Source organism: Spermophilus citellus, assembly GCF_964194105.1.
Source record: "Spermophilus citellus genome assembly, chromosome: 4".
NCBI lineage: Eukaryota > Metazoa > Chordata > Mammalia > Rodentia > Sciuridae > Spermophilus > Spermophilus citellus.
The window spans coordinates 107,623,528-107,648,819 of NC_138185.1; the positions used below are offsets into that span (position 1 = coordinate 107,623,528).

At 55.0% G+C, this 25,292-nt stretch overlaps 2 protein-coding genes across 4 annotated transcripts in view; one reads left to right on the plus strand and one right to left on the minus strand.

Annotated features, from left to right (window-relative positions):
- STRA6 (signaling receptor and transporter of retinol STRA6) overlaps positions 1 to 18,093 on the plus strand; it is a 32,863-nt gene extending 14,770 nt beyond the window's left edge. For both annotated transcript variants that reach the window (XM_081288817.1, XM_081288816.1), the window contains exons 3-18: positions 600 to 666; positions 974 to 1,059; positions 2,129 to 2,268; positions 2,800 to 2,966; positions 4,191 to 4,313; positions 6,057 to 6,124; positions 6,289 to 6,368; positions 6,629 to 6,690; positions 7,605 to 7,767; positions 12,533 to 12,608; positions 13,780 to 13,913; positions 15,039 to 15,156; positions 15,241 to 15,342; positions 15,989 to 16,152; positions 16,469 to 16,624; positions 17,235 to 18,093. In XM_081288817.1, the coding sequence (XP_081144943.1) occupies positions 600 to 666; positions 974 to 1,059; positions 2,129 to 2,268; positions 2,800 to 2,966; positions 4,191 to 4,313; positions 6,057 to 6,124; positions 6,289 to 6,368; positions 6,629 to 6,690; positions 7,605 to 7,767; positions 12,533 to 12,608; positions 13,780 to 13,913; positions 15,039 to 15,156; positions 15,241 to 15,342; positions 15,989 to 16,152; positions 16,469 to 16,624; positions 17,235 to 17,404 (1,876 nt within the window). In that variant the 3' untranslated portion in view covers positions 17,405 to 18,093. The remainder of the gene's footprint in view (positions 1 to 599; positions 667 to 973; positions 1,060 to 2,128; positions 2,269 to 2,799; positions 2,967 to 4,190; positions 4,314 to 6,056; positions 6,125 to 6,288; positions 6,369 to 6,628; positions 6,691 to 7,604; positions 7,768 to 12,532; positions 12,609 to 13,779; positions 13,914 to 15,038; positions 15,157 to 15,240; positions 15,343 to 15,988; positions 16,153 to 16,468; positions 16,625 to 17,234) is intronic.
- A 2,396-nt stretch (positions 18,094 to 20,489) lies between these two features.
- Positions 20,490 to 23,594, minus strand: ISLR (immunoglobulin superfamily containing leucine rich repeat). Of its 2 annotated transcripts, none has more exons than XM_081290463.1 (2): positions 23,284 to 23,594; positions 20,490 to 22,473 (listed from the first exon to the last, which is right to left on the minus strand). In XM_081290463.1, the coding sequence occupies exon 2, from the start codon at positions 22,463 to 22,465 to the stop codon at positions 21,179 to 21,181; it is 1,287 nt and encodes a 428-aa protein (XP_081146589.1). In that variant the 5' UTR covers positions 22,466 to 22,473; positions 23,284 to 23,594; the 3' UTR covers positions 20,490 to 21,178. The 2 variants fall into 2 exon arrangements, with proteins under 2 accessions (XP_081146589.1, XP_081146590.1); XM_081290464.1 differs by lacking the exon at positions 23,284 to 23,594 and adding an exon at positions 22,658 to 22,789.
- Positions 23,595 to 25,292: the final 1,698 nt, after the last annotated feature.

The window sequence follows — 25,292 nt, forward strand, 5'->3', positions numbered from 1 at the left end:
TGCCAAACCAGAGGGAGCCTTTGTGAGGGTTAGATAAATGGCCCCCATTTAGCTGTATTCAGCTCTGTAGGTTCAGGGAGTGGGGGGCAGTGTGGCCTGGACTTCCTGTCACACTCAATTCTGTGGCTGAGCAACCTTGTGCAGCAAGCAACCTGCCAGCTGACAGGAAAAGAGGGTTACCAGGAAAGATCCTTCCAGTCAACCCGAGGTACTAGGAAGTAGAGAGCAAATCATAGCAATGAAGTGTCTGATCCACGTAGCAGGCCCAGTCTCTGTTCTGAGAAGAGGTCTGTGATGCCTGGAACAGTCATGGAGTCTTCCTGGAGGAGGAGGGAGGAAGAGAGCCTCCGGATTGGAAGCATCCGGGTGAGCAAGAAAGATGCTCTGGCTGAACTGGTGCCCGCTGTTTCCTCCCGGGAGCCTCCTGACTCTTGCTCTGTCACTCCAGAGCTTAGCACCCAGCCGGCATACCATGGGGGGAGCAGAAGGTGGAGGAAAGTTCTAGGTGGAGCCTCAGTGTAGACAGCCTCCAACCCCAGGCCCAGCTGCACACTGATGGGGTCTTGCCAGGCCTGAGCCAACCTTCCTTTGCTTTGTAGGGCTGTGCCTTCCTGTGACCCCAGTGTGCCACCTGGCCTGTTCCATGCCTGCCTGGCCTCGCTGTCGGTGAGTCCAATCTGGCTTGCAATCTGCTGCCAGTCTTGGCAGAGGGACTTGTGTCTCTTGTTAGGGTGGATGCAGGGGCATCTGGGAGTCATGGGAGGGGTCTGGGAGTTTTGCCCAGGTGGGGGTCCAAACCAGGATTCAGGCCACGTCCAACCTGTCAGACTTCTGTCACCTCTTGGCCACTCCCCAAGATGCTACATGAGGGTGTACTGGGTAAGTGGGAGGTGTTCTGGGACTAACTGAACTCAGACTCAGACCCCTGGGGACAGCCTGGGCACCCCAAGCATCTTCTGAACTCTCCTTTCAGATCCTCGTGCTTCTGCTGCTGGCCGTGCTGGTGAGGCGCCACTGCCTCTGGCCTGGCTGTGGGCATGGCAGGCCCAGACTGCCCAGGTTGGTTCCTGGGACCTGGATCCCTCCACTCAGGGGCCCTCTGGGTGGGGAAGTGACTGGTTGGGTATCTAAACGCCAACTCTGACTTCAGAGATACCCCCACTTCTCTGTCTGGGCTTTCTCCACCCCCACCCAGGTCTCCTAGGTTAGTTAGGAGCCCCAGAAGGAGGTGAGGGACTCATCCAGCTCCCTTTTCTTCTGCTGTGCCAAAATTGGGGTAAAAGTCTCCAAGGAACACAAGTCCTCTCACATAGGCCCCAGGGTCTGGACTGGTCATAGCCACCTGATGCTATCTTGACCATCATTTCCCCTGAGAGTCTGGCCTCCAGCTGGAGGTCATTTTTGAGGGTCTGGCCTCCAGCTGGAACTTTCTCATTCAGCCCTGCAACCCAGAGTCTGGGGCAGGCACGACACTGAGGAGATGGGACTGGGCAGACTGGTGTAGGAGACACCAACGCATTGGGGGAGTGGTGGGTGGAACCGGGATGTAGACAGCTTTGTACCCTAGACCTGGGTTGCACACTGAAACGGGTACTGCTGTGCTGGCTTTGTGGTGAGCCACTTGAGGTCTCTGGCTGACCCAGGACAGAGTTTGTCTGGTCTGGGAGAGGGCTCAGAGAGGATGAGCCTCATGAGGGCAAGGTGGAATAGAGAAACAGAAGGTCTGGCCCTGAGCCCACAGGGTTGACAACCAGGACATCTGGGCCTGCTGTCTGCCCTGTACCCTGGGCCATACCCAGCCAGGGTGGGGGCTGTTCCACAAGGATGCAGTGATTCACTGTGTTCTCCAAAGATCTGCCCTCCCAGACAGACGGATCGGTTAGTGTGGAGGTATTTGGTGCTTGCTCCCACTGGGTGTACGTCCCTCTGCCATAGCACCCAGAGCTGGTAGATGGGAGGTACTCACAGACATTTATAGAATGAATGAATAATAAACAAGCTTCATTCCTCAGTTTTCCTGTCTGGGAAGTGGGACTGACTCTACCACATTATTTATGGAACACAGTTGGAGGTAATGGGGATACAGGGGCTGAGCAAGCCCACCTGTTCTTCCCTGTCTTTGTGTCAGCCCTGTGGATTTCTTGGCTGGGGACAGACCCCAGACAGTGCCTGCTGCTGTCTTCATGGTCCTCTTCAGCTCCCTGTGTTTGCTGCTCTCTGACGAGGACCCGTTGCCCTTCCTGACCCTTGCCTCACTGCCCAACTCAGGTACCCAGTGCAGCCGTGGCCTGAGGCTGGCTTGATGGGATGGGGCAGGGTGGGGTCCAGGGGTATTAAGCTTGGCTCAGGAGGTGATGGTAACCACAGCAGTTGTCAATGGGAGGAGCCTTTGCTCCTTGGCATGACCTCTTTAGATCAGCAGACCCCACGAAGTGTGGACATGAGCCCCATTTTGCAGTGGAGGGAACTGAGAGTGAGAGAAAGAAGCAACAACAAAGTACAATCTTAATTCCTCAAGAACTTACTCAGGTGCTGGGCTAAGCACTGTGCATAGATCTCCTTTTTGTTGCTAGACTATGATTCTTTCCATTTCACAGAGGGGAAGCCAAGACTCCAAGAAGTAACTCGCCCCAGATCATAGCTGATGCCTAGTCAGAGCCTGGCTTTGAGCTCTGAGCTCTTGCCCACTGAAGCAGCTGAGGGCTTGGAAGATGGAGATGGGAGAAAGGTCTGGGTGGGCACCACTCAGGCCCCATGTCAGCCCCCATCACGTGTCTCTCCACCTCTTTCGCCTTCCAGAGTCCTGGAAGATTCTGGCCCTGCTCTATTATCCCGTTCTCTACTACCCTTTGGCTGCCTGTGCCGTGGCCGGGCCCAGAGTTGCATACCTGCTTGGCAGCGTACTGTCCTGGGCTCACTTTAGCATCCAGGTCTGGCAGAGGGCAGAGTGTCCCCAGACGCCCAAGGTAACCACTGACTCACCACTGCCTGGGGCAGGGGATACCCGGGAGGAGCCTACTTCGACCTGCGAGGCTCCTTTCATCTCTGCTTACACGCTGGGCTTCTCTGCCTCCTTCCATTATGCATGGGATTCCGGACCTTTCAACATGTGCCTGTGCCAGACTGGCTTTTCCAGGGGTGGGAGAGGGGACAAGGCAGCAGGGCCCTGCCCTCAGCAGCTTCCAGGACAGGAGAGGGCAGAGGAAGAAGAGAAAGCCAGCAACGCCCCATCAATCCCTAGGTCGGGCTGGAGTGGGAACAGAAGTAAAGAGAGATGGAGGATGGCAAGTGCCCAGTCAGGGGATAGTTTCAGGGGCTAGAGAGAATTCCAGAACCTCAGAAACTGGTTCCCTGGCTGCAGGTCAGGACTGTGAAGCTGCCCAGTCTTCCTCATTCAACAAACATATCTGAAGCACGTACTCTGGACAGGGGTATCTCCAGGCACTGGAACAGCTATGAACAAGACAAGCCAAGTCCCTGGACTCCAAAGAGCTGTTGTTCTAGAAAGAGAGACACAATAAATAGATAAGCAGGTGACTTGAGGAAACTGTTACCTCTCTGAGACTCAGTTTCCCCACCTGTAAATGGAGTTGATAGCACAATCCTTTGGATAGGTGAAGATTAGGAGGTTTCTTTGAGAGGAGGGACTTGGTAGGTCTTTTTCACTACCTAGAGCCTGGCACACACTAAGTTCTCAATAAAAAGACATTGAATTAACCAACAAATGAATGAATACATGAGGAGCCCAACCCAGAAAGGCCTCAGCCCCTGGAGGCAGAGCATGGGCTTCTTGAGGCCCAGGTGGCCAACTACATACTGAAGAAATTAGGCCTTTGTCCTGTTTCAGGGGCCTGTTGCCTGACATGCCTGGAACATGGGAACCTAGAGAGTGGGTATCCTCCATTCAGGGCTCACTGCCTGTGGGGATGGACCAAGGGCCATTAACCGTCCTTTGGCTCTTCCCAGGCCAGATGCTCCTCCCAGGAGCATCTGTACAGGGCCTGAAAAGGTGAAGTGGGCATGTTGGTGAAGCATGGCCCAAGTTGGGGGCCCATAGAACTGGAAGCCTTCTCATGGCCCTCCAGAGCATCCTCATGGCAATCTGAGGTGGAGAGGGAAACGGATTCTAGTTCTTGGTGGGGGAAGAAAGAACAAGGTAGGTCTATCTGAGTGTCTGTGTATCTGTCCAGATTTACAAGTACTACTCGCTGCTGGCCTCTCTGCCTCTTCTGCTGGGCCTTGGATTCCTGAGCCTGTGGTACCCGGTGCAACTGGTGCGAAGCTTCACCCACAGGACAGGAGCAGGCTCCAAGGTGAATGGATAGGGCAGGGCTGGGCTGGTTCCTACTTAGCACCCAACACATCAGACTCTCCCATGTCTGTGGTTCCCCCATATATAGGTATGAGGCATGTAATAAGTGCTCAGAAAATGTTTTCTGAGTCACTGGGTGACCGCTTAGTGGCTGCACTTTTGACCAGCACCCAGGGTACCTGGGGCACTGGGCTGTGTGCACAGCAGGAATTCAACAAAGGATAACTGGAAAACAGGAAGTTCTGGCTTCATCTTTGAAACCATCTGGAGAACTGAGATGGGCCAGGAGCCTTGAGCCTTCTGGGAGTTCCACAGATGCTGAAATGACTCACAAAGCATCCAGAGCAGAACTGCATTATAGATCAGTGCTATGTTGGATATTGTTGGATGATGTCAGATGCAGAAGAGGTCTGGGAGGGCTTCTTGAAGGGGATGGATTTTAGCAAGAGGCCTGAAGGACAAGGAAGGTGTGGAGTGGGGAGAGACTAAGGAGCGGGCACAGCAGGCGTGAGAAGGAGCATGAGTAAGGGGACTGAGGGGTGTGTGTCTATTTTGTTCGTGTCTACCCTGGCAGCATGGAGCAGGTTGTAGCATATAATAGATACTCAGCTAACATTTTTTAATTTTTGAATGGATGGATAGATACATCTTGTGAGAGAGAATTCTTGAAAGCTATTGCAATCTTCTTAAGAAACACCTTCTATATGTCAGGCCTTGGGCTAATTGCTAGGGCCTCCGAGCTGACTGATCCTTGCTGGGTCTCCAGGAGCTTCCCTATGTGGGGGAGATGGGTGCAGTGTGGGTGAAATGTGCAGGGGGCTCCTCCAGCTGCTGTTGGAACGCAGGCATAGGTGGGCTCAAGTGGCTTATACATGGGAGAAGGAACGAACACTCCAGAGGCTCTCAAAGGGGCAGAGGCAGATTATAGAAAGGCTGAGGAGGAACGGGGAGTGAGGAGAGGCCAGGTGGGTCCGCTTGCCAGGGCAGCCCTCCGGTCCCAATGGCCCCAGCATCTTGGTTGGGCTTCTGCATGGCAGGAGAACATTTCTCCGTTGGGGGCCCCTTCTCTCCTCTCCCTCCATGTAAACCTCTCTGCCAAAGCTTGAAAGAAAGAAAATCCTCTTTGGACTTTGGTCAAAGAGATTTAAGCCACAAAGGACCCAGTCAAGCTTTGAGCTGACCCACTCCAGCCCTAGGTCCTGGGGTTGCTATAGCAACAGGTGACCATGGCCTGTTTTCTCCCAGTGATCCAGGGCAGTGGCTAACCTCATGCTCCCATGGGCTTCTGCCACTTTGCAGGCAGCTTAAGTCCTGGAATGTGGCTTAGGCAAATCTGATCACCCTTGTGATGTCCCTTGAGTGGGAGGAGAAGCCTGAGGGATCTGCCCTGGAATGGCCTCATCCTAAGTTCTGGGCAGAGATGGGCCCAAGGGACACAGGCTTTCCTTTACTCCAGTTGCTGGGGTGGGGCAAGGGAAGCAGTGAGTAAAGCAGAAGAGTTGGAGTTAGATTGTAGGAAGAACAGCATTGAGGGGAGAATTCCTTGCCAGGAAAAGAGGACACTTTTGCAGGTCATGGACCTTGTTCCCCTAGGTCACAGGTCATCCTCTCCACACTCCACTATCACCACCACAGCCAGGTATTTATGGGGACCTACATGGTGTCCACTCTGGTGCCCTAAGCCAGGGCCCCCGAGATGGCTCAAGGCAGGTCTCATCTGCTCCCCACTTCCCTGTCTCCATAGGGGCTGCAGAGCAGCCGCTCTGAGGAGTATCTGAGGAGTCTTCTTTGCCAAAAGAAGCAGGAAAGCCGGTAAGGTCCCAGGCAAGTGGAATGGCGGGCAGCGCTGCTGAGCAGCCATGTTTGGGAGGCTGGTGCACAGTGGGGACAGAGGTGAGGAGTGACCAGGCTCTGCAGCTTGGTCTTGGGGCTGGGGCTTTACCTGGGGCCTCCCCTGCCTGCCTGGGTCTTTGCAGCTCCTGTCCTACCTCCAAGCATGGCTTCCTGTCCCGGGCCTGGAGCTGCTGCCAACGCTACACCTACACTCCACAGCCAGGTACCGAGCGTCTGACGCCCAGTGACAGGTGTCCTCACTTCTCTTTGCCCAGAAGCAGCAGTGGAGGGCTGGCTCCTGCTCCCCTGCTCCCTTGTCACCAAGAGAAACAACTGCCAGCTTGGGACAAGGGGAAGATCCTGGCCTGGCCTTGGTGGCCCAGGGTCTTGTGAGCTCCGTCCCTTTTCCTGGGCTCCTTGGGAGGGATGGGAACAGCTAGTGGTGCTTGCTGTTCACCATACCCCTTTTTTTGGATTCTGCAGGATTCCGCCTCCCCTTGAAGTTAGTGATCTCAGCCACCTTGACAGGGACAGCCATTTACCAGGTATGTCCTACACCCTGTAGTGACCCTTGAATCCCCAATCCTGGAATAGCTCAGGCCCAACTCAGCTCTTCAAATGCCCCACCCATGGTCCTGTCCAGCTGCTTCTGGCCATCTTGGGAATGCTGGCCCAGAAGGGCAGGGTGTCAGCCCTTATTGGGCTCATATAGCAACTCAGAGCATGAGTTTTGGAGTCACATAAAAATGGATTTAAATCCTACCTCCATTATTTGCCTCCTGTGTGACCTTGAACAAGCCACTCATAACCTCTCTGAGTCTGTTACTTCATTTATAAAATGGAAGAAATAGAATCATTTTCCTCTTTGGTTAGTTGAGAAAATTCAGTGAGACCATGTATTTGATGAATCCTCACTCCTACCACCACCAGCCCCACTCACCCCGCAAAAAACCCAAAACAAAATCCTGGAAGGTAGGTATGATTTCTCTCCATTTTGTAGATAGGGGAACTTGAGGCTCAGAGACTTTGACTCGGTCAAATTCCTACAGCTAATTTATCTCAGAGTTGCTAAAATCTGAATCTGGGTATTTCTAGATGAAATGTCAATGCTCATTGCTTTGCCCAACATGAAAAAATTAGAAATTTTATATTCTAAAGTTTAGAATATAAAGGCCCTAGATTGATAGGTAATAGACAGGCAGAAGTGTAGGGATGCATTATGCTTCCTGGGGGACCTGCCAGGCCACTGAGGTGTCCGATACATACTGTGTAGAGGGGTGTGGCCCCTGCTCTAAGGTGTGGATAGGATACTCCGATGGTCTCCAGGCACGTGCTGTAGCTAGTCTGCTGCCACGGTCCCCTCTGAAGTCCCCTTGCTTGCACAGGAAACACTTCCTGGGTGGGATACCGGGTGTGAGCACAGCCAGGCCTTGGCATCCTCACTGTGGGGCCTTCCCAGGTGGCCCTGCTGTTGCTGGTGAGCGTGGTTCCTACCATGCAGAAGGTGAGGGCAGGTATCACCACGGATGTCTCCTACTTGCTGGCTGGCTTTGGGATCGTGCTCTCCGAGGACAGGCAGGAGGTGGTGGAGCTAGTGAAACACCATCTGTGGGCTCTGGAAGGTGAGTCTCCCCTCCTCAGGAGCCCCGAAGCCACAGAGGGGCCAGGAGCCAGGATAGGGTCCCAGTCTGCCACAGACATCCTGGGGGTCCTTGGACACCTTCCTTCCCCTCTCTGGGCCTCCACTGCCTTGTCTCCAAGTGGGGACAGTTGAAGTTTCCAGTGCCAAGCTTCTGAGACTTAAAGAGACCTGTCTCAGCAGCCCCCTGCCCCTGCCCCCAGCTCCTGGATCTTTGACCCACTCTGCAGGTGTGGTGACAGAGAAGGCTGGCAAGTGTGAGCTGAGGGAGGGAAGGGAGGAAGGGAGGCAGTGATGTGGGGCAGTGGGCCAGGATTTCTGGGCTAACCCATGCCAGGGGATGGGGTTGGGCAGGGCACCCGTTTTCTCTCCCAGTCCCTGTCTGCTCAGGCCATCTCCTCTCCTTGCCTCCCCTGAAATGAGACCCCAAGCCAGGGAATGGTAGATGCCTCCTGGAGTCCTATTCCTGCAGTTACCTCCCCACCCCACCTCCCAGGCCCTCCCCACACCTCCCAGGCTTCCCCACACAGTCTCCACTGGGCACATGAAGAAAGGCTGGCCTACGGCTGTGCGGCGGGACAGAGTGGAGCCAGGGAGCAATGCAGGTTGCCTGGAGCCCAGGGGCTCTTTCCATCACCATGAGATAAGTCTGGACATCAAGAGTCCTAGGGCCTACACCCTTGGCTCATTTGAGGGCCCCTCAATAATGGGCACCCTGGCTTCTGGGGAGTAACCCGTGGTAGTTGGAGCAGAGGCTGCCAGCATTGTAGGCTGCTCTGCAGCTTTCCCGACCATGAATATCATCCTGTCCCACAGGCCAAGGCAAGCTGGCAATGCCAAATGGCAGGAAGTGGGGTGTAGAGTGGGGAAGAGGCAGAGGTGTGCCCAGTGACCTCCTCCTTCCCTGCCCACCCTTCCCACCACATGCCTGAAGGCTTCAGCTCCCACACTGGAGGCTGCCTGGGAACTGCTGCTGAGGTCCACAAGCTGGACAGGTGACAGGTTTGAAGAGGGCTGTGACCTGGGTCACAGGGAGGAACAGATGTGGCCTAGCTATGCCCACATCCAAGCTCTGATCCTTACTTGCTGTGGCCCTGTTAGATCAGCATGAGTGATCCTGGTTCATAGAACAGGAAACTGAGGCTCTCGGGCAAGAAGTAAAGTGCCCAGGGTAGTGAGTCTTCTTACCACACCTTGCATTTACAGTTGTATGTTCCAGTTTCTAGGCTCAAATATTCCCTTTGGATCTTTTTGGAAGTGGGGGCCAAACAAAGCAGCATTTACTCTCCTAGTTTAAGGATAAGGAAAATCGAGGCCCAGGAGGGATTAGAGATATGCCCAAAGCCATTTAGCAATCTAGTTGTGGAACTGAGGTTAGAGCTGGGCTTGGAGCCTTTGGTCTGTTTTTCTTTTGTACCAGGGATTGAACCCAGGTGCACTCCACCACTGAGCCACATCCTCAGCTCTTTTTTATATTTAGAGACAGGGCCTCACTAAGTTGCTGAGGCTGGCTTTGAACCCATGATCCTCCTGCCTCAGCCTCCTGAGCCACTGGGATTACATGCTTATGCCACTGCACCCAGCATCCTTTGGTCTGTTCTTAAGCTAAGAAGCTAATGTCTTCTGAGCTCTTGTGTTGGGGCTGCCCATTGGTGCCTGGGCCATAACTCTGGCATTGTTGACAGAAAGCTTAGACCCTGGGTCAGGCAGGCCAGATTATACTCTCAGTTCCATCGATTACAAACTGTGGGACCTTGGACAAGCTGCTTCACCTCTCCTGGCTTTGACTTCCCTACCTGCAATATGGATGCTGAGGTTAAAAGGGCACCCCTGTCTAGGAGGCCCTTGATTGGTTGAGGAACGTGGATCTGTCCACAAGGAGTGTCTAGAGGGGGCAGGTGCAGGATCCCAGCAGCCGCAAAAAGAAGAAAAATTTTCTGGGTGCCAGGGTTTGGAGCAACCTAAGTCTGGAGCCATTGGAGGGAGAGAGAGAGAAACAGCAGGTGGACAGATGGAGATAAATGGCCAACCCAGCTTTGCCAACCCTTCCCCTCCGTTAGCCTGTTCATTCACTTGATGAGGCTCGGCTGGCAGGTTCCTTCCTCCTGGCAGCAAGTGGTCCAGAATGCCCCTTGCCTGATGCTCAGTTGGCTCCAAAAGGGGCAATGCAGCAGGCTGGAGCTGTGCATGCCCAGCATTATCTCTCAATCATACTTTGCAGAAAAGTATCCCTGAGGGTATTACAGGGGGAAGCCAGGGACAGGCAAAGAGGCTCCTGTTTTTGTAACAGTTGTTCTCAGTCCTAGCTGTATATGAGAATATTTGATAACTTTTTTTAAAGTTTCCCAGATTTGGGGCTGGGGATGTGGCTCAAGCGGTAGCGCGCTCGCCTGGCATGCGTGCGGCCCGGGTTCGATCCTCAGCACCACATACAAACAAAGATGTTGTGTCCGCCGAGAACTAAAAAATAAATATTAAAAATTCTCTCTCTCTCTCTCTCTCTCTCTCTCTCTCTCTCTCTCTCTCTCTCTCTCTCTCCCCTCTCTCACTCTCTCTTTAAAAAAAAAATAAAGTTTCCCAGATTTGGGGCTGGGGTTGTGGCTCAGCGGTAGAGTGCTCGCCTAGCATGTGTGAGGCCTTGGGTTCGATCCTCAGCACCACATAAAATAAATAAACAAAATAAATGTAAAAAAAAAAAAAGTTTCCTAGATTTGAAGTCACCACCCCAGATCTACTGAATTGGAGACTCTGAGGGTGGGGCCGGGCATCTATGATTCACCCCACCCAATAATTGTAACAACACAAGCAAAAGTTTGAGAACCACTATAGGAGGCACCGTTAAGTATTGCTTGGTTGATTGGTTCCAATTAATTGGAAGTGTCACACTGGATCCAGGCAGTTGAGTTCTATGTCTCATGAATTCGAGGAATGAAATCCACAGACACCAGGGTGAGAGTAAAGTAACAGGATTTATTAGAGTAATAGAAACAGGGCCAGGAGTGATGGCGCATGCCTGTAATCCCAGTGACTCCAGAGGCTGAGGCAGGAGGATCACGAGTTCAAAGCCAGCCTCAGGAATTTAGCAAGGCCTTAAGCAACTTAGTGAGGCCCTGTCTCTAAATAAAATACAAAAAGGGCTGGGGGTGTGGCTCAGTGGTTAAGTGCCCCTGGGTTCAATTCCTGAGGAGGAGGAGGAAGAGGAGGAGGAGGAGGAGGAGGAGGAGGAGGAGGAGGAGGAGGAGGAGGGAGAATAATAGGAAAAAAGCAGAGCTTCCAGAGGGGAGGGTCCCCAAGAGAGGGATGCCAATGGGTGTGTTGTCTCAGGGTTTTTAAAGGCATATCTAATGGCCTGGCACAGGTGATTGGTGGGGTCAGGGGTGCAGTATGGACCAATCAAGCTCTCTAAATCCTGAGTTTAATAAGCCAATCAGGAGTGTATAATTTCAATCCCTTATTTACATTATTAAAGAGGACAGGTCTCACCCGGGATTCTGACACATCTTTTAGAAAGGGGAAGCATTTTGGGTAGGGGTCTGCTCGTGGTCAGCTGTTGCTAGGGATAAGGGCAAGGGTAACTAAGGAAGGACAGAGACAAGCATTCTACTGCAGAAGAAGGCATGGTGGGTAACCCTTCCCTCTCCCCTCCAGTCCTTCTCCCAAGGCCTTATCCTATCTGCCTGAGGGAGATCTCCCTTCCTGTCTCAGAAGTAACTCCTGAAGGCTCTACCTGCAGACCAGTGCTGCTCGGCCTGGCTGCACACTGGAATCCTTGTTGCTTTCCCAGCATCAATGCTGGGTCTGCCCCACAGAAACTCTGATTTAACTGGTCTGGAGACAGCCCAGGCAGTGGGGAGTTCGGGCAGCTCCAGGTTACCCCAATGTGCTACCAGTGCTGAGACCCACTGCCCCCACATCTCTGGCTACATGGATCGGGTGCTTGCCTTACTCATGTGTTTGCTGTCACCTTTCCAGGTGGAAACACAGGAACCGGGGACACTTCTCTGGGCTGACTTACAAGCTCAGAGTGCAGGCAACTGGGGTCCTTCTGGATCTAGTGGAGGGCTGCACTTACCATACCTGGTGGTGGGGTTGGCTGTGTTAAGCCCCCTCTCTGACCTTGTTTCCTCTTTGGCCTCCTGGGAACAATTCCTGTGTCTGACCTCCTGGGGTTGCTTCGGGGATCCAGGGTGAGGATGTCTGTGGATGGAGGGTGGGAGGACTGCACCCTGATAGTCTTCAGTATTTGTTCACGACACACCCTCCGCTCTTTCCCAGCTCTTTTTCTAGCAATCTCGTTACTTGCGTGCATGGCCGGGGTTGGGGTGAAGGAGCTGAGAGGTGGGGCCACACCCCCAAGATGGGTGGCAGGGCCACCTTCCTTGTCCTTATAGACTTGGCACACTGCCATGGACTCACATCCTCTGTGCCATGAAAAAAAGCCATTGGTCAGTCAGGGGTGGGGATTGTGGTCATTGAGTTATCCCAGGAGCAACAGCGTGCCTGGGAGGTGCACACGAACAAAGCAAGGCTCAGGGGTGAGGTGTCCCCCTGAAGTTCCCACAGCCAAGAAGTGGTGGGGCTGGAGGCAGGAGCCCGGTTGGGTGGAATCCCTTGAAAGATAGGGACAGGACCAAGAAGACTCCATTCGGAGGGCGATGGGGGCCAGGGTCCCATCCTGGCAGGGGTCGGAGGCTCCCCAGTGATCCTCCAGGACCCAATCTCCCACTGTGCCCCCTCTCCCCCTCCAGCTTGCTACATCTCGGCCTTGGTCCTGTCTTGCACACTCACCCTCCTGCTCCTGATCCGCTCGCTGACAACTCACAGGTTGGTGGCAGCTCTGACTAATTCTGTGCAGAAGTGGGAAAGGGCCAGAGACCCAAGCAGGTGTGTCTGGAAGCCCTGGGGCTGCAGGAAGGGAAGGCCCTGGAGACTCCATGGTAGTGGGTGGAGAGGTGGGCCCTGGGGCTGCCTTCTGAGACGCTGTCTGGTTGGGGAAATACCTGCAAGGGAAATGGGGCATGACTGAAAGTCGGGGGTACCTCTGAGAAGGGGCCACCCCGGAGAGCTGAATTCAATAGGGAGGCCATCTGGGCAGCTGGCATTCTACCTAAGAGTGGAAGAAGAGGTAGGTGGCAAGGGACCGAGAGTGCTACAGGCGAGAGGAACCTCTTGAGAGCATGAGAGCTGGGCATGGTGGCACACGCCTGCAATCCCAGCTGCTTGGAGAGGCTGAGGCAGGAGGATCACAAGTTCAAAGCCAGCCTCAGCAGCAGGGAGCGCTAAGTTAACTCAGTGAGACCCTGACTCTAAAGATTAAAGTACAAAATAGGGCTGGGGATATGGCTCAGTGCTCGAGTGCCCCTGAGTTCAATCTCTGGTACCCACACCCCAAGTAAGTAGAGAAGTGGGTGCACCTGACAGCGTGAAGAGTGGCCTGGCAGGGGTAGGGGACTGGAGGGGTTGTTCTGGAATTTGAATGCCAAGCTGCCTAGCTTGCCCTTTTGCGGTGAGCGCTGAAGAGCTTGAGGCATTCTGAGTTCTGGGTGGGAACAGGCCTTGTGGGAAGGGAGGCAGGAGCGCACCATGGCAGAGAACTGGCCCCCGTGCTCTGTGCACTTGACAGCCCTCAGAGACCCTGTCCAGGGCTCTTTCCCACAGGATTGGCCCCTCTGACCCTGGCCTTCAAGGTTCCACAAGAATGCTTGCCCGCATGCTGCCCAAGTCGCGTGTCACCTCCATTCTCACTGTTGGTTCCCACTATCCCGACATGGCTCAGGTTGAACCTCTGCCTGGTTTTGTCTCCTTAGTCACCCTGTAAGGCTCCCAGGATGTCACCTCTTCCAGGAAGACCTGCCAGCTTGAGTTAGTGGCCTCAGGGCTCTGAGGGTCCTTGCTGAGGGTTTTAATTAGGCTAGGGGTTTGGCCAGAGAGTGCCCAGGGGCACCTGGGAGTGTCTTCCTCCCTGAGGATACTGCCCCCCTTGCTCACACCCCAGGGCCAACCTTCAAGCTTTGCACAGAGGGGCTGCCTTGGACCTGGGCCCCCCACTCCAGAGCACTCGACCATCCCGCAAGGCCATATTCTGTTGGATGAGCTTCAGCGCCTACCACACTGCCTTTACCTGCTTCGGTGAGCCCCCTTCCCCTCCCCCAGCCCAGACCTTGGTCCCTGTGGTGGCGGAGGGAAGCATGCTCCAGAGTAAGAGCATCAAGGAGCACTGGGAGAAGGGTAGCCTTCACATGAAGGCTAACCCTGGGTGCCACCAGGTGTTTACGCGCAGGTGTATACCCAGGTCTGGAGGTGGCAAGTTCAAGGTGGCACATTGCAGCTCCTGTAAGGGAGGGCTGTGCTGCACTGGGCTGCCTTGGAAGGTAAGGGGAGCCTGTCACCACAAGTATGAAAGCAGGATTCCCTGGATACTGTTGGGGATGGCAAAGGGGTTCCTGCAGCTGGTAAAGCATCCTGAAATTATGGGGCTGGGACCAAGGCTGTAAATCCAAGGTTACATTGGTTCTCCCTTCCTTGGGGGAGGAGAAAGACGTTGATAATGGAGAGGAATTACTGGGATGAAAAGTCATGATTTCTGCCAAGTCTTTTTTTTTTCTTCCTTTTTCCAACTAGAGATTGAACCCCAGGGTGCTCTACTACTGAGAGACATCACAGTTCTTTTTATTTTATTTTATTTTTTATTTTGAGACAGTTGAGGCAAGTTGTCCAGGTTGGCCTTGAACTTGTGACCCTCCTGCCTCAGCCTTTGGAGCAGCTGGGGTTACAGGCGAGTACCACCATGCCTGGCTTGCCAAACCCTTTTGTATGCATTATATCATGTGATCAATTGGTCTGGTTGTTTCCACAGACCACTCTTGGGTACCTACGATACACCAGGCTCTGGCTGGTAGGAATGCAACCCCTGATTTACAGAGGGGTCTTGTCCCCAGGAACTTAGGAGCAAGTGGGGGGAAATGATGCTTGCAAAGCACTTTGGTTTCAAAGAGTTGCCCTGATTCAATCTCTTTGGATCACACAATAGCCCTCTGAGGTAGGGACTACAATCACCATTTTGCAGAGGAAGAAACCACAGCTCAGAGATGTAATGTAACTTGCTCAGGGCAACACAGCTAGGCAGTAGAAGAGTAGGGATTGAAACCAGGTCAGCCCTTGAATCCAAAGCTCTTGGATTCCTGAGGGAAGCAGAGGTGCACCAGTTCCCAAATAACTTGGTATCTGTCCTCTTGTTGCTCCTGATCCCTGCAGGGCTCCTGGTACAGCAGATCATCTTCTTCCTGGGGACTACAGTCCTTGCCTTCCTGGTGTTTGTGCCTGTGTTGCACGGCAGGAACCTCTTCTTCCTACGATCCCTGGGGTCCTCATGGTGAGTGAGGCAAGGAGTGGAGGGCTCTGGAACCCTTTTATAGAGGGCTGTTAACAGCAACCACCCTCCCTAATCCACCTGCAGGCCCTTCTGGCTGACTCTGATCTTAGCTGTGACCCTGCAGAACATAGCAGCCCACTGGGTCTTCCTGAAGACTCACCATGGATACCCAGAGCTGACTAACCGGTAAAGTGGTCTCTGAGCTTGTGGTTCCCTAGGGCCCTCAGTCTCTTCTTCAGTGTCTCCTACCCAGTAGGTAGAAGAAAGAGCTTGCCTTACCTACAGAGACATTCCAAGATATCTTTCTCTATATCACGTGAGGCATAAATTAGCCCCAGGATCCCTTTTTGTCTGTGGGATCTACACTCCTCCCTGGATCCTCGTTGCCCCGCAAACCCTACATCTTCTCACTTTGCAGGAAAGAAGTTCTGTGTCAGATGGCAGAGTTGTGGGGAAACCTTGACCCCACAAGGGAATTTGAATTAGTGGATAGGGGAATCAGAGGAGGAGACAGAAGGCACTGGGTTCATGGAAAGACCCAGATAGACATGGACTAAAATCCCAGCCTGTCCCACGAGTAACTAGATAGACTTGAATAAGTCACCAGGTTCTCTGGGCCTCGGTTTCCCTCCCAAAGAAGAGAGTGATACCACCTGTCTTCCAGGGTGGTAGGTTGAAAGGGAAGGCCCAGCATAGAGCATGTCACTCAGAAGGCATACTTAACAAACAGTAGGCACTCAATAAACACAGCTGCTGTGGGCCTCTGGTGTGACACTGGTCCTGGGAGGGGGCTCTGGGAAGCCTGCCTCAGCCTTTCTCCTCCCTGCCCCAGGAGAGCACTCTATGCAGCCACCTTTCTCCTCTTTCCCATCAACATGCTGATGGGTGGGGTGGTGGCCACCTGGCGAATGTCCCTCTCTGCCCTCTATAACACCATCCACCTAAGTCAGATGGACCTCAGTCTGCTGTCATCACGAGCTGCCACTCTGGACCCTGGTAAGATCGTTGGGCAGGGGCTGGGGGCCTACACAGTGCAGGAGGGGGTCTGCCCCCCCCCCCCGCCCTCCAGCAGATATGTTCATGGAGGATGATCATGACCATGAGCATCATGCATTCTGTGTACTGCTGGGGCTCTGAGGGTGTGCAGCGCCTGTGGCATGTTCCATGGGTCCACACGTGTCCGTGTGCAGCATATGTGCCATGGCCCTGTGTGTCTGCAGGCTTGGACGCATTTGTGTCAGGGGTGTCTAGGTGCCTCTAGTCTGCCACTGGCCCCTCCTGCCAAGCACTGCCATCCCCCTCCCCACCCCAGGCTACTGCACATACAGAAACTTCCTGAAGCTGGAGGCCAGCCAGTCGCATCCTGCTGTGACAGCCTTCTGCACGCTGCTCCTTGCAGCTCCGAGTCCCCGCCTCCAGGCTCCAGTGGACCCCAAGGGAAATCTCAGAACTGGGGAGGAAGAAGAAGGTGCGCTCTCCCACTGGGGATGGGAGCCCAACCTGCCCAGCTCAGCATGTCCCTGCCAGCATAGTGAGCATCAGGAAAATTGTCACCTCCCCTCTCCCTTGGCTGCCTGAGATCCCCCATCCTGGTCCAGTCTCATGATAATTTTTTCCCATGATACAAATGTACACACACACACACACACACCTTCTCTGTGCACACAGAGAAGGAAATGGCTGCCTTGCTAAGGGGCTCTGTTGTGCCCCCCCCCCCATTACCTCCTATCTCTCCCCAGGAAGTGTGAGGCCTTTCCTTCCCTACTGCCCAGGAAGTGTGTAATAGGAGGGGACACTAAGCCAGCTCTGTGCCTTTGTGTTGGCCTTGCCTCTGGTCCCTCCACTGACCTCAGCTCCTCCTGCTTCTGTCCGCCACCTGCGGGTGCACATCCTGAACCTGCATCCCCACCCCAAGCCCAGCTTCTTCCGATTTCCCACTCTGAGCTGGCAGCTGAAACCCCAGGCTCAACACCTTACTATACATGGGATTTGCAGACTCTCTGGGATAGGTAGTCTGGCGCCTGGGGACACTTGGCTGAGGGTCAGAATTATTCACAGAAGGTCTCTCTCCCTCTCAGGGTTGCAGTTGCTCCAGACAAAGGACCCTATGGCCAAGGAAACGGGGCCTAGAGCCAGCCGGAACAGGGCCCGCTGGGGTCTGGCCTACACGCTACTGAACAACCCAGCCCTGCAGGCCTTCCGGAAGACAGCTCTCTCAGGCGCCCAGGCCAATGGTGCTCAGGCCTGAGGGCAAGGAAGGCAGCCCGCTTGCCCTGTGTGTTGAGGCACGTGCCCATCCACCCTCCTCCCCCGTTCTCTGCACACCATCCCAACCATGGCAGCCCCTCCCCTTAGCAGCAGCTTAGCCAGCAGGTTCTTGGGATCAAGGTCCCAGTGACTAGCTAAGGCCTGGGGTCACTGAGGTTGAATGAAGGTTTGTCCCTCCTATGAGCCTTGGAAGGATTCTCATCTGCCCCTTTGGTCTTGGGAATTGTAGAGAGGACTCTGGAGAAAGCAACTGGGGTGGGGGTGAGGGTTAGGGTTGGTCCAGGAGCCAGTGGAGCAGGGTGACCACATCCAAGCCCCTCCCCACCCTGGCTCTGCCACCAACCTTGCAGGGCCTCACTGAGGCCTCTTCTGAACAGGCTCCGTGATTCAGGGCCAGGAAAGCCCTGCATTCCAGCTCAGCCCCACCTCAGTGTTGGCCCTCCCTGGTTGCCAGAGCGCTCCCTCTCCCCCAGCTCTCCCCTCTCCTCTCCTCCGGGAGTGGCTAGAAGGTTCCCCAGCTGTGGGGCCTGCAAGGAAGCCCATGAGGAAGACGTGGGCTCCTGACTGGCGGTGAAGTCACAGCCCTGGCCCCACCCTGAGCTGCCCACTCCTGAGAGCCAGATATTTTTGTAGTTTTTATGCCTTTAGCTATTATGAAAGAGGTTAGTGTGTTCCTGGCAATAAACTTGTCCCTGAGAAACAGCCCTCCTTATGGGAGAGGGGACGCAGGGGAACCCTGCCCACACAGTCAGTCAATCCACACTGTGTGTCTATGGGACTTTGATGAGTTGGGGTATCTGGCTATGTGCAGGGTTGGGCTGGAGGTGGGGGCAGAGAGACCCCATAGCTTCATCCCTTTGGGGGATGAAGAATGGACCCTATGATGCCACTCCCAAGCAAGTACATGTTGAACTTCTGAGTCTTAAAGGATGGGCAGGGTTTGTGGGGCAGGAGGGGCTTCAAGAATGATGGAGAAGCAGGATGAACAAGGGCATGGGGGTGGGACAGGGGTGCCGTGCTGTGGGGTGATGGGTAGACCAAGTTTGCAGAGTGGAAGGGTATTGAGACCAACTGGGGACCCTTCCCTGCCGGGGCTTGGTTAGGTGGAGGATGCTTGAATAAGGGAGATGCCCTGGGTGTGGTCTACCATGGGCTGGGGGCTACAGGGATAGTATGGCCACTGCACAGACCTGGGGCATCAGGCCTCAAGAAGTGTCCATGGTCTGTGCAATTAGACTGGCAACCCCCCACCCCACACCTGTTCCTGCCCCCACTATGCTTCAAACTCACAAAGCTGAGGTGGGGCTGGGGAGCTCCAAACCACTTTCCAGGCTGCCCAGGGAGGCCAAAGAGGGCACGCGCTGACCCCTGGAAAATGCCTTCCTGGTCCTCTGTTAGCCATGGACAGAGTCACAGAGATAAGGACTCAGATTTAGCCTTTGCTCTTAACGAGGAGACAGTCACAATGGACTGTGATCAGCCGGGGCTGTGAGCAAAGAAGGGGGCTACTGCACACTGGGGACAGGAGGCATCCTGGTAGGTTTCCTGGAGGTGCCCAAGCTGCATCCTAAAGTATGGCTTAGCCAAATGAAGAACAGGTAAATGGTGCACAGGCTGGGGACAGTACAAGTAAAGATGCAGAGGCTGGTAATTCAGGCTTCCTCCAGGGTAGTGGGAGCCATGGAAGACTTTAAAGCAGGGGAGTAGCACTTGGCACAATTGTTCCCTGGCTTCCCTGACTCGGGTTGTACATCCACCTCCTGTTTCAAGAAGCCAAGCCCACTCAGCTATGAAAGGAATCAGAGGTGGCAGGGTCCAAGTGCAGTTAGGATGGTCAAGCCTTAGAACTAGTCCATGGAGCCCCGAAGCAGTATCTGCCTTACCCTTTCAGTTCTACCTGTCATTTGATTTCTGAGGCAACTGAAGACCAGAGATGGGCAATGACTTACCCAAGGTGGCACTGCATGTGGGATCTGGCTCCATCCTGCTGCTTTCCACCAGACATGGAGTCATCCCTGCCTGCTGGAGACGTCAGCTCAGTCAGAGCTGCAAGCTAATGGAGGACAAGGGAAGAGGGGGTGGCCCCGTATGTAGACCAGGAGGCAGGGTAGGGGCTGGCCAACTGCCAGGGCTTACAGCTGCTACCCCAGACCCCTCGGCCTCCTCCACTTTGCTGAGCTCAGCAGTCCTGGGAGCTCCGAGCAGAGGCTGCAGAGCCTCCCCCTCTGGGTCATTGTCCCTGTGCACAGTGTCCTTATTCTTGAAAATGACAGAATGGAGACCGTAGGGAGACATCTCTGACCTGGTGCAGATATGAGGTTCTGCCAAGTGTCCAGGGTCCACACCCACAGTTTCCCATTCTGAGAGACCCCACCACTCGCAACCAGTCCCCACCCCCATCCCACCCCAGGTCAGTCACTGACACATTGACTGGGAGGGGAGAATTTCCTACAGAGACCTCTGGGAACGCTATCTCCTCTTCCTGGAAAGGGGGAAGGCAAGCCCCATTCATTTTCTCTGGCTCCCTTTCCAGTCTGTTCTCCTGTTCTCAGTCTCTCTAGGGTTTTTTCTCTCTCTTGTCCTCTTGTCCTCTGCCTCCTCCCTTCTTGTCTCTCCTCCTTCTTGCCCCTCATGTCCCCACTTTCCACTTTGCTTCTAATATTTCTTCCAGAAAGCAGGACAGGGAAGTGGAGCCACAACCCAGGCCCTCCCATTGCCTTGCCCATTTCCAAAATGCCTCAGTTCACTTCAGTGTAAAGCACTGCTCAGGGTCACTAGTGACCCCAGGAAAGTCTCTCTAATGATTGTCAGGCTCCCACCCTGATTTGTCCTGTGGGGTAGTTCATAGGCAGGGAACATCTGCACCCAGCTCAAGCCAAGGCCCTGCCCCCTCTCACCGCTGGGCCACCCCTAACCATGCTGCCTGCCACGAAGTTCATGTTATGTCCCATAGACCCATGTCCTATGTGGGCACATAAATGTGGCTATCCTGACTCTGTGACTCCTGATCCTAACTCCCAGGAGGGACTCTTAGATCCAGACAAAACTCCAGGCAGACACAGGGGAGCATCAGAAATGCTATTTATTTCTCTGCCACCCCCAGGCTGGCTGGCCTCTTAGGAGGGGCAGGCTATAGATGCGTACTTGGAGGAAAAACAAGGGTGGGTGTCTGGGCAGAGGGCTCAGGCTGAGAGGAAGGGTGAGAGGACAGGGAGGCCCAGCCTGTATCCTCCATCCCCCACACACACAAGGTCAGAGAACACCTGGGGGCAGAAGGAGCTGCAGCAGGGCACAGAGCCTCTGGCCACCGCCCACATCCTTCACCCTCTCCTGTGCTGCCTGCCCCAGGACACCTCTCAGCCACACCCCATGCCCACTCCCACCTCCCGGGTAGCCCCCACTAGCTTGTCAGTCACAGTGCCTGGAATTCCCAGTCTGGTTAGGGCATCGCACCTCTAGCTTGCCGCCCCTGATAGGGAGGCTCCACGATGCTGTTAGCAGCATTTAGCACCACAGACGGTGAGTGCTGGGATCGAGTCCCTCCTTGTCACTAGCTCTGAGCAGGTCTAGAAGTTGGGGTGGTAGGTGTTCCAGAGATATTAGGAGGGGAGGTAGGAAAATGTGGAGTTGCCCAAGCAGGCCTCAAGCCGCTCATCTCCAGACCTCTCGGCACTTATCAGGAAGAAGGGCAGCTTGGGTAGAGAAGTTAGGGAGGCCTCTGGGTTGTCCCAGCCCTGCCTGGGTCAGGGCATGGCTAGAAGGAAGCAAGGAAGAAGATGAGGAGGCTCTGGCCCAGCAGGAACAGGCCTGGGAGGTGCTGCCCAGTGGCCCCTTCCCCTGCTGCTGCAGTCTCAGGGCTCCCAGCGCGGCTGAGGTAGATGATGACCACGTTGTCCTCAGGCCCAGATGGCTGCACCTCGTTGTCAACCGTATAGCAGCCCTTGCCTTCCACCGCTTTGCCATGGAACCTGCGCCCCAGTGCATCCTCCCCGCCTTCGCCCGGTGTGGCCAGTGCCACGTTCACTGAGCTCTCAGCACTGCCCAGTTCGTTGGTGGCCAGGCAGCTGTAGGTACCCTCCTCCAGCTTGCCAAAGTTGGGGATGAGCAGGCTGCCATTGGCAAAGGCCTGGAAGCGCGGTGGGCTGCTGGCTGCTGGGGTGCTGGGCAGGGCACGCCCATCAGTGCCCACGTTGGGGCTGGCAATCTCCACAGTGCCGCCTGGTGTCTGGATGTGCCAGTGAAGCTGGGGGGCCGGCTGCCCATCCACATCACAGTGGAGTGCCAGCACGAAGCCAGGCCGCAGCTCAGCACCATCCTGGCTTGGCTGGTAACTGAGCTGCACTGAGGGGGCGGAGCAAGGCAGTGGTGGCAGGCGGCTGAGCGGAGTGCCCTTGAGCACGTGGGGCGAAGTGCAGGCAATGTTGTCTTGCTCCGGGATGGACACAGCCGTGGCCAGGGCCCATGTCTTGAGCCACACAATGCCACAGGTACAGTCGAAGGGGTTGTCGTTGATCTGCAGGTGGGACAGTGCTGTGAGAGGTGTGAAGGTGCCCTCGGCCACCGTGTGTAGGCGGTTGTGGTTGAGCTGCAGGGAGCGCAGCGCACTGAGGCTGCGGAAGGCATCGCGGGGGATAGAGGTCAGCTCATTGCTGTCCATCTTGAGCAACTGGAGGGCACTGAGGTTGTGCAGGTCACTCCAGGCAAAGTCAGAGATGAGGTTGTGACTGAGGTCCAGGCTCTTAAGGTGTCCCAGCGGGGCCAGGGCACCGGCAGCCACTGTGCGGATCTCGTTGTGCGCCAGCCACAGTGACTGCAGCAGGGGCACCTCCCTGAAAGCCCCCTCTGGCAAGCCTGGCAGCCGGTTAGCTGACAGGCTCAGTGTGGTCACATTGGCTGGGAAGCCAGGTGGCACAGCCTCCAGATCGCGGTAGGCGCAGTCGGCAATCTGGAAGCCGTACTTCTCCCCACAATCACAGGGCTCAGGACAGGACTGCACCAGGCCCAGGAGAACTGCCCAGCAGAGCAGGCGCAGCTCCTGCATGGTACCTCCTGTGGAAAAGGACACATCACCCAGGTGATCCCGAGGACCTGCCCAAGTGACTCGTCCCTCCCAGGACCCCAGCCCAAACTCACCTCCATCCCAAGGCCCTACCCCCACATAACCTAGCTAAAACCCACCCCCCCCCATTCTTCAGAGGGGGAAACTGAGGCCCAGAGAAAAGCAGGGACTTGCCCGAGGTCACGCAGCCAGGCAGGGTGAAGATAGGACAAAAGAGGACCCCAGCTTCTTCTTCAAACAGAGAGCTCTCCCTGCCTCGGCCTGTCCCTGGCTGACTTTATGACTCGAAATCTGTTTTCCAGCCGCCCCCTCCCCCAGCACTTTACAGAACCACCCTCCTGCCCTCCCACATCCTGGTTGCAGTCCCTCCCACTGGAGCCCCCCCATAGGTAAGCTCTGCCCTGGCCTAGACAAGGCTCCTTGTGCAGGGCACCCACCCCCTCACCCCACCCTCTCCCTCCTGCTGCTCTGGCCGTGACCACAGCAGACACCAGGCCCTTTCTGCAGAATCACACCCATGGCCTGTTCTGCTCAAACTACGCCAGGCAGCTGCCTAAGAAAACCCCTGCCAGGACCTCTCAGCTGACTTGGGCAAGGCCCGTGGCTCCAGCCAAACACGGCTGGGGTTTCCGGGGTCTTGGTTGTTGAAGGAGCAAGATGCTCCCCGGATGGCTCCAAGCACAAGATTGTCCCCAGCACCAGATCCAACAGGGATGTGCCAAGAAGGAACCAGCTCCTGGGTCCAACCGGCCCCCACCTCCACCCACAGGCCCTGCGAGCCCTTCAACTCCCTGACTTACCTTCAAACTACTTTTCCTTAGTCCAGCAGAGCTTCTTCCAAGATGGAACCAAAAAGCAACAAAAGACCAAGTTAGCACCGAGAGTTAGCAAGGCCAGGGCGCCCAGGGGAGGACGAGGACGCTGGAGGAAGGGGCGGCCTGGTCCCACACCGCCTTCAATTTGCACGCCTGTGGCCACCCTGCCGGGATGGGGTGCCTGGGAACCTTGCACTGGGATAAGGCTGCAGGGAGGAGCCAGGGCAGCCACTTGCTGCCTCCTTCCCCGAAAAACAACTGCCTCGCTGCAACAACAGGGACCCGTGTTTCATAAGTGACACCAGAAACGGGAGGGGGAAAGAGGCCAAATTTTTTTGGGTTGTGTTTTCTCTCTCTCCCTCTCTTTTCCTCTCTCACTTTTAGCAGTTTCAACTTCCTTAAAGACACAGCACTGTCTGGACTGGACCCAAGACAAGATGAGGCCAGAAGAGTTTTTATGGGGTGGGGGGGAGGGTGAGAAATTGGATATCATGGAAAGTGGGAAACTTCTAACCTCACTTCAAACAGGAAAAAAAAAGGAGTGGCTCCTTTCTCCCAGTCGGCTGTCCCGGGTGTTTGTGTGTGTTTGTACATGTGAGCCTGCACAAATTTAGGGGGCTGGGATTGTGTATTACTGTGTGTGGATGAATTTGTAGGTGTTAGTGGAGATTCCAGTGTGAAACTGTGTGTGTGTGAATTTGTGTTTGAGAAGGTTTGGGGGGAGCGGCTGTGTCTTTGTGTGCTGGGACTCTGTGTCGTTGTGGGTGTGACACCCTGGGTCTGTCTTGGTGTGTGAGTTTGTGTGTGGAAGTGAGTGTGTACTGATGTGTATGTGGCGGGGGGGGGGGCGGGGGGGGGTCGCAGTGAGAAACTGAGAAGGTCACAGTGTGTGAAGCAGCTGCCAGGTCCCAACCCTCAGCAAGAGGCCAGAATGTTAGGCGTGTTTTTAGGAAAACATCCTGCTGGCCGAGGCAGCGTCCACTGGTGGTGCCCAGGGAGCTCCCAAGGCTCCAATCCCAGCCCCACCAGAGCTGAGTGGGGAGGGATAGGAGGCGGGGGATGGGACAACAGAAAGCCTGGCTCAGAACTTGGTAACAGAAAGCTGGGGACAGGAACCAATTGGGCATCAGTGTCCCTGGCTGGGATTCGGGGACACCCAGGCTCCTAGAGAGGTTCCATCCAGTACGGCCCACTGGCACACAGGCCTGAGGTGGAGGGTCTCACTCCTGGCACATTCTCTCTGTGGCCTCGAAGTGCTTGAAATCCACTGTCAGTGCCGGACCTCCATGCACTCAGCTTGTCAGCTTGTCCCCTCTGGGCCCCACGCGGTCCCCAAACTGTGTGAAGGGGTATACATACACCTTGGACATTTTTTCTCAAACAGGAGGGCTCAGGGGAATAGAAATGGAGACATAAAGAGGCCTAAAACAACGTTGCTGGAGGAGAAACCAAAAGATGAGGGAGGCCCGAAAAGAACTTTCTAGACTAGATCAAGCTGCCTGTTCCTTTTGTCTGTTAACTTGCTGAATTCTGCTTGTGGCTGAACTTACCCTCTTGGCAGGACCAAGGACGAACAGGAACCATCTTTGGCTGGAAGCATCTGAGGAGCCCGATTCCAGCTCATCACACCCCTCTCTCACCAAGCAAGCCTGCAGAAGTCCACAGTGTGCTGCCTGCAAACACTGGGTTCTGGTGCTGAGGATATCATTGTGGTCTAATTTAGATCCCCCACCCCCCACAGATGAAGCCCCCTCTTGCACCATCCTTACTGTGCTGGAGAGTTTCTGAGGAAGTCCTGAATTGGCGAGTCAAGCAGAGGAAGCCTACACATCCAGGGGTCAATAAAGCAGGGGGAAAACCAGGGACCGCAGTGTCAGTCAGGGAGGACTTCCTGTTAGAGGGGGCTTCACTGGCTTCTTTACTCTCACTTACACAAAGGCCTTGCCACCATCCTCACATCCAGGGACTCTAAGAAGCTTGTAGTCCCCTTGTCT

Coding starts and splice junctions, on each gene's coding strand:
- ISLR (XM_081290463.1), bottom strand. CDS start 22,465: ATGCAGGAGCTGCGCCTGCTCTGCTGGGCAGTTCTCCTGGGCCTGGTG.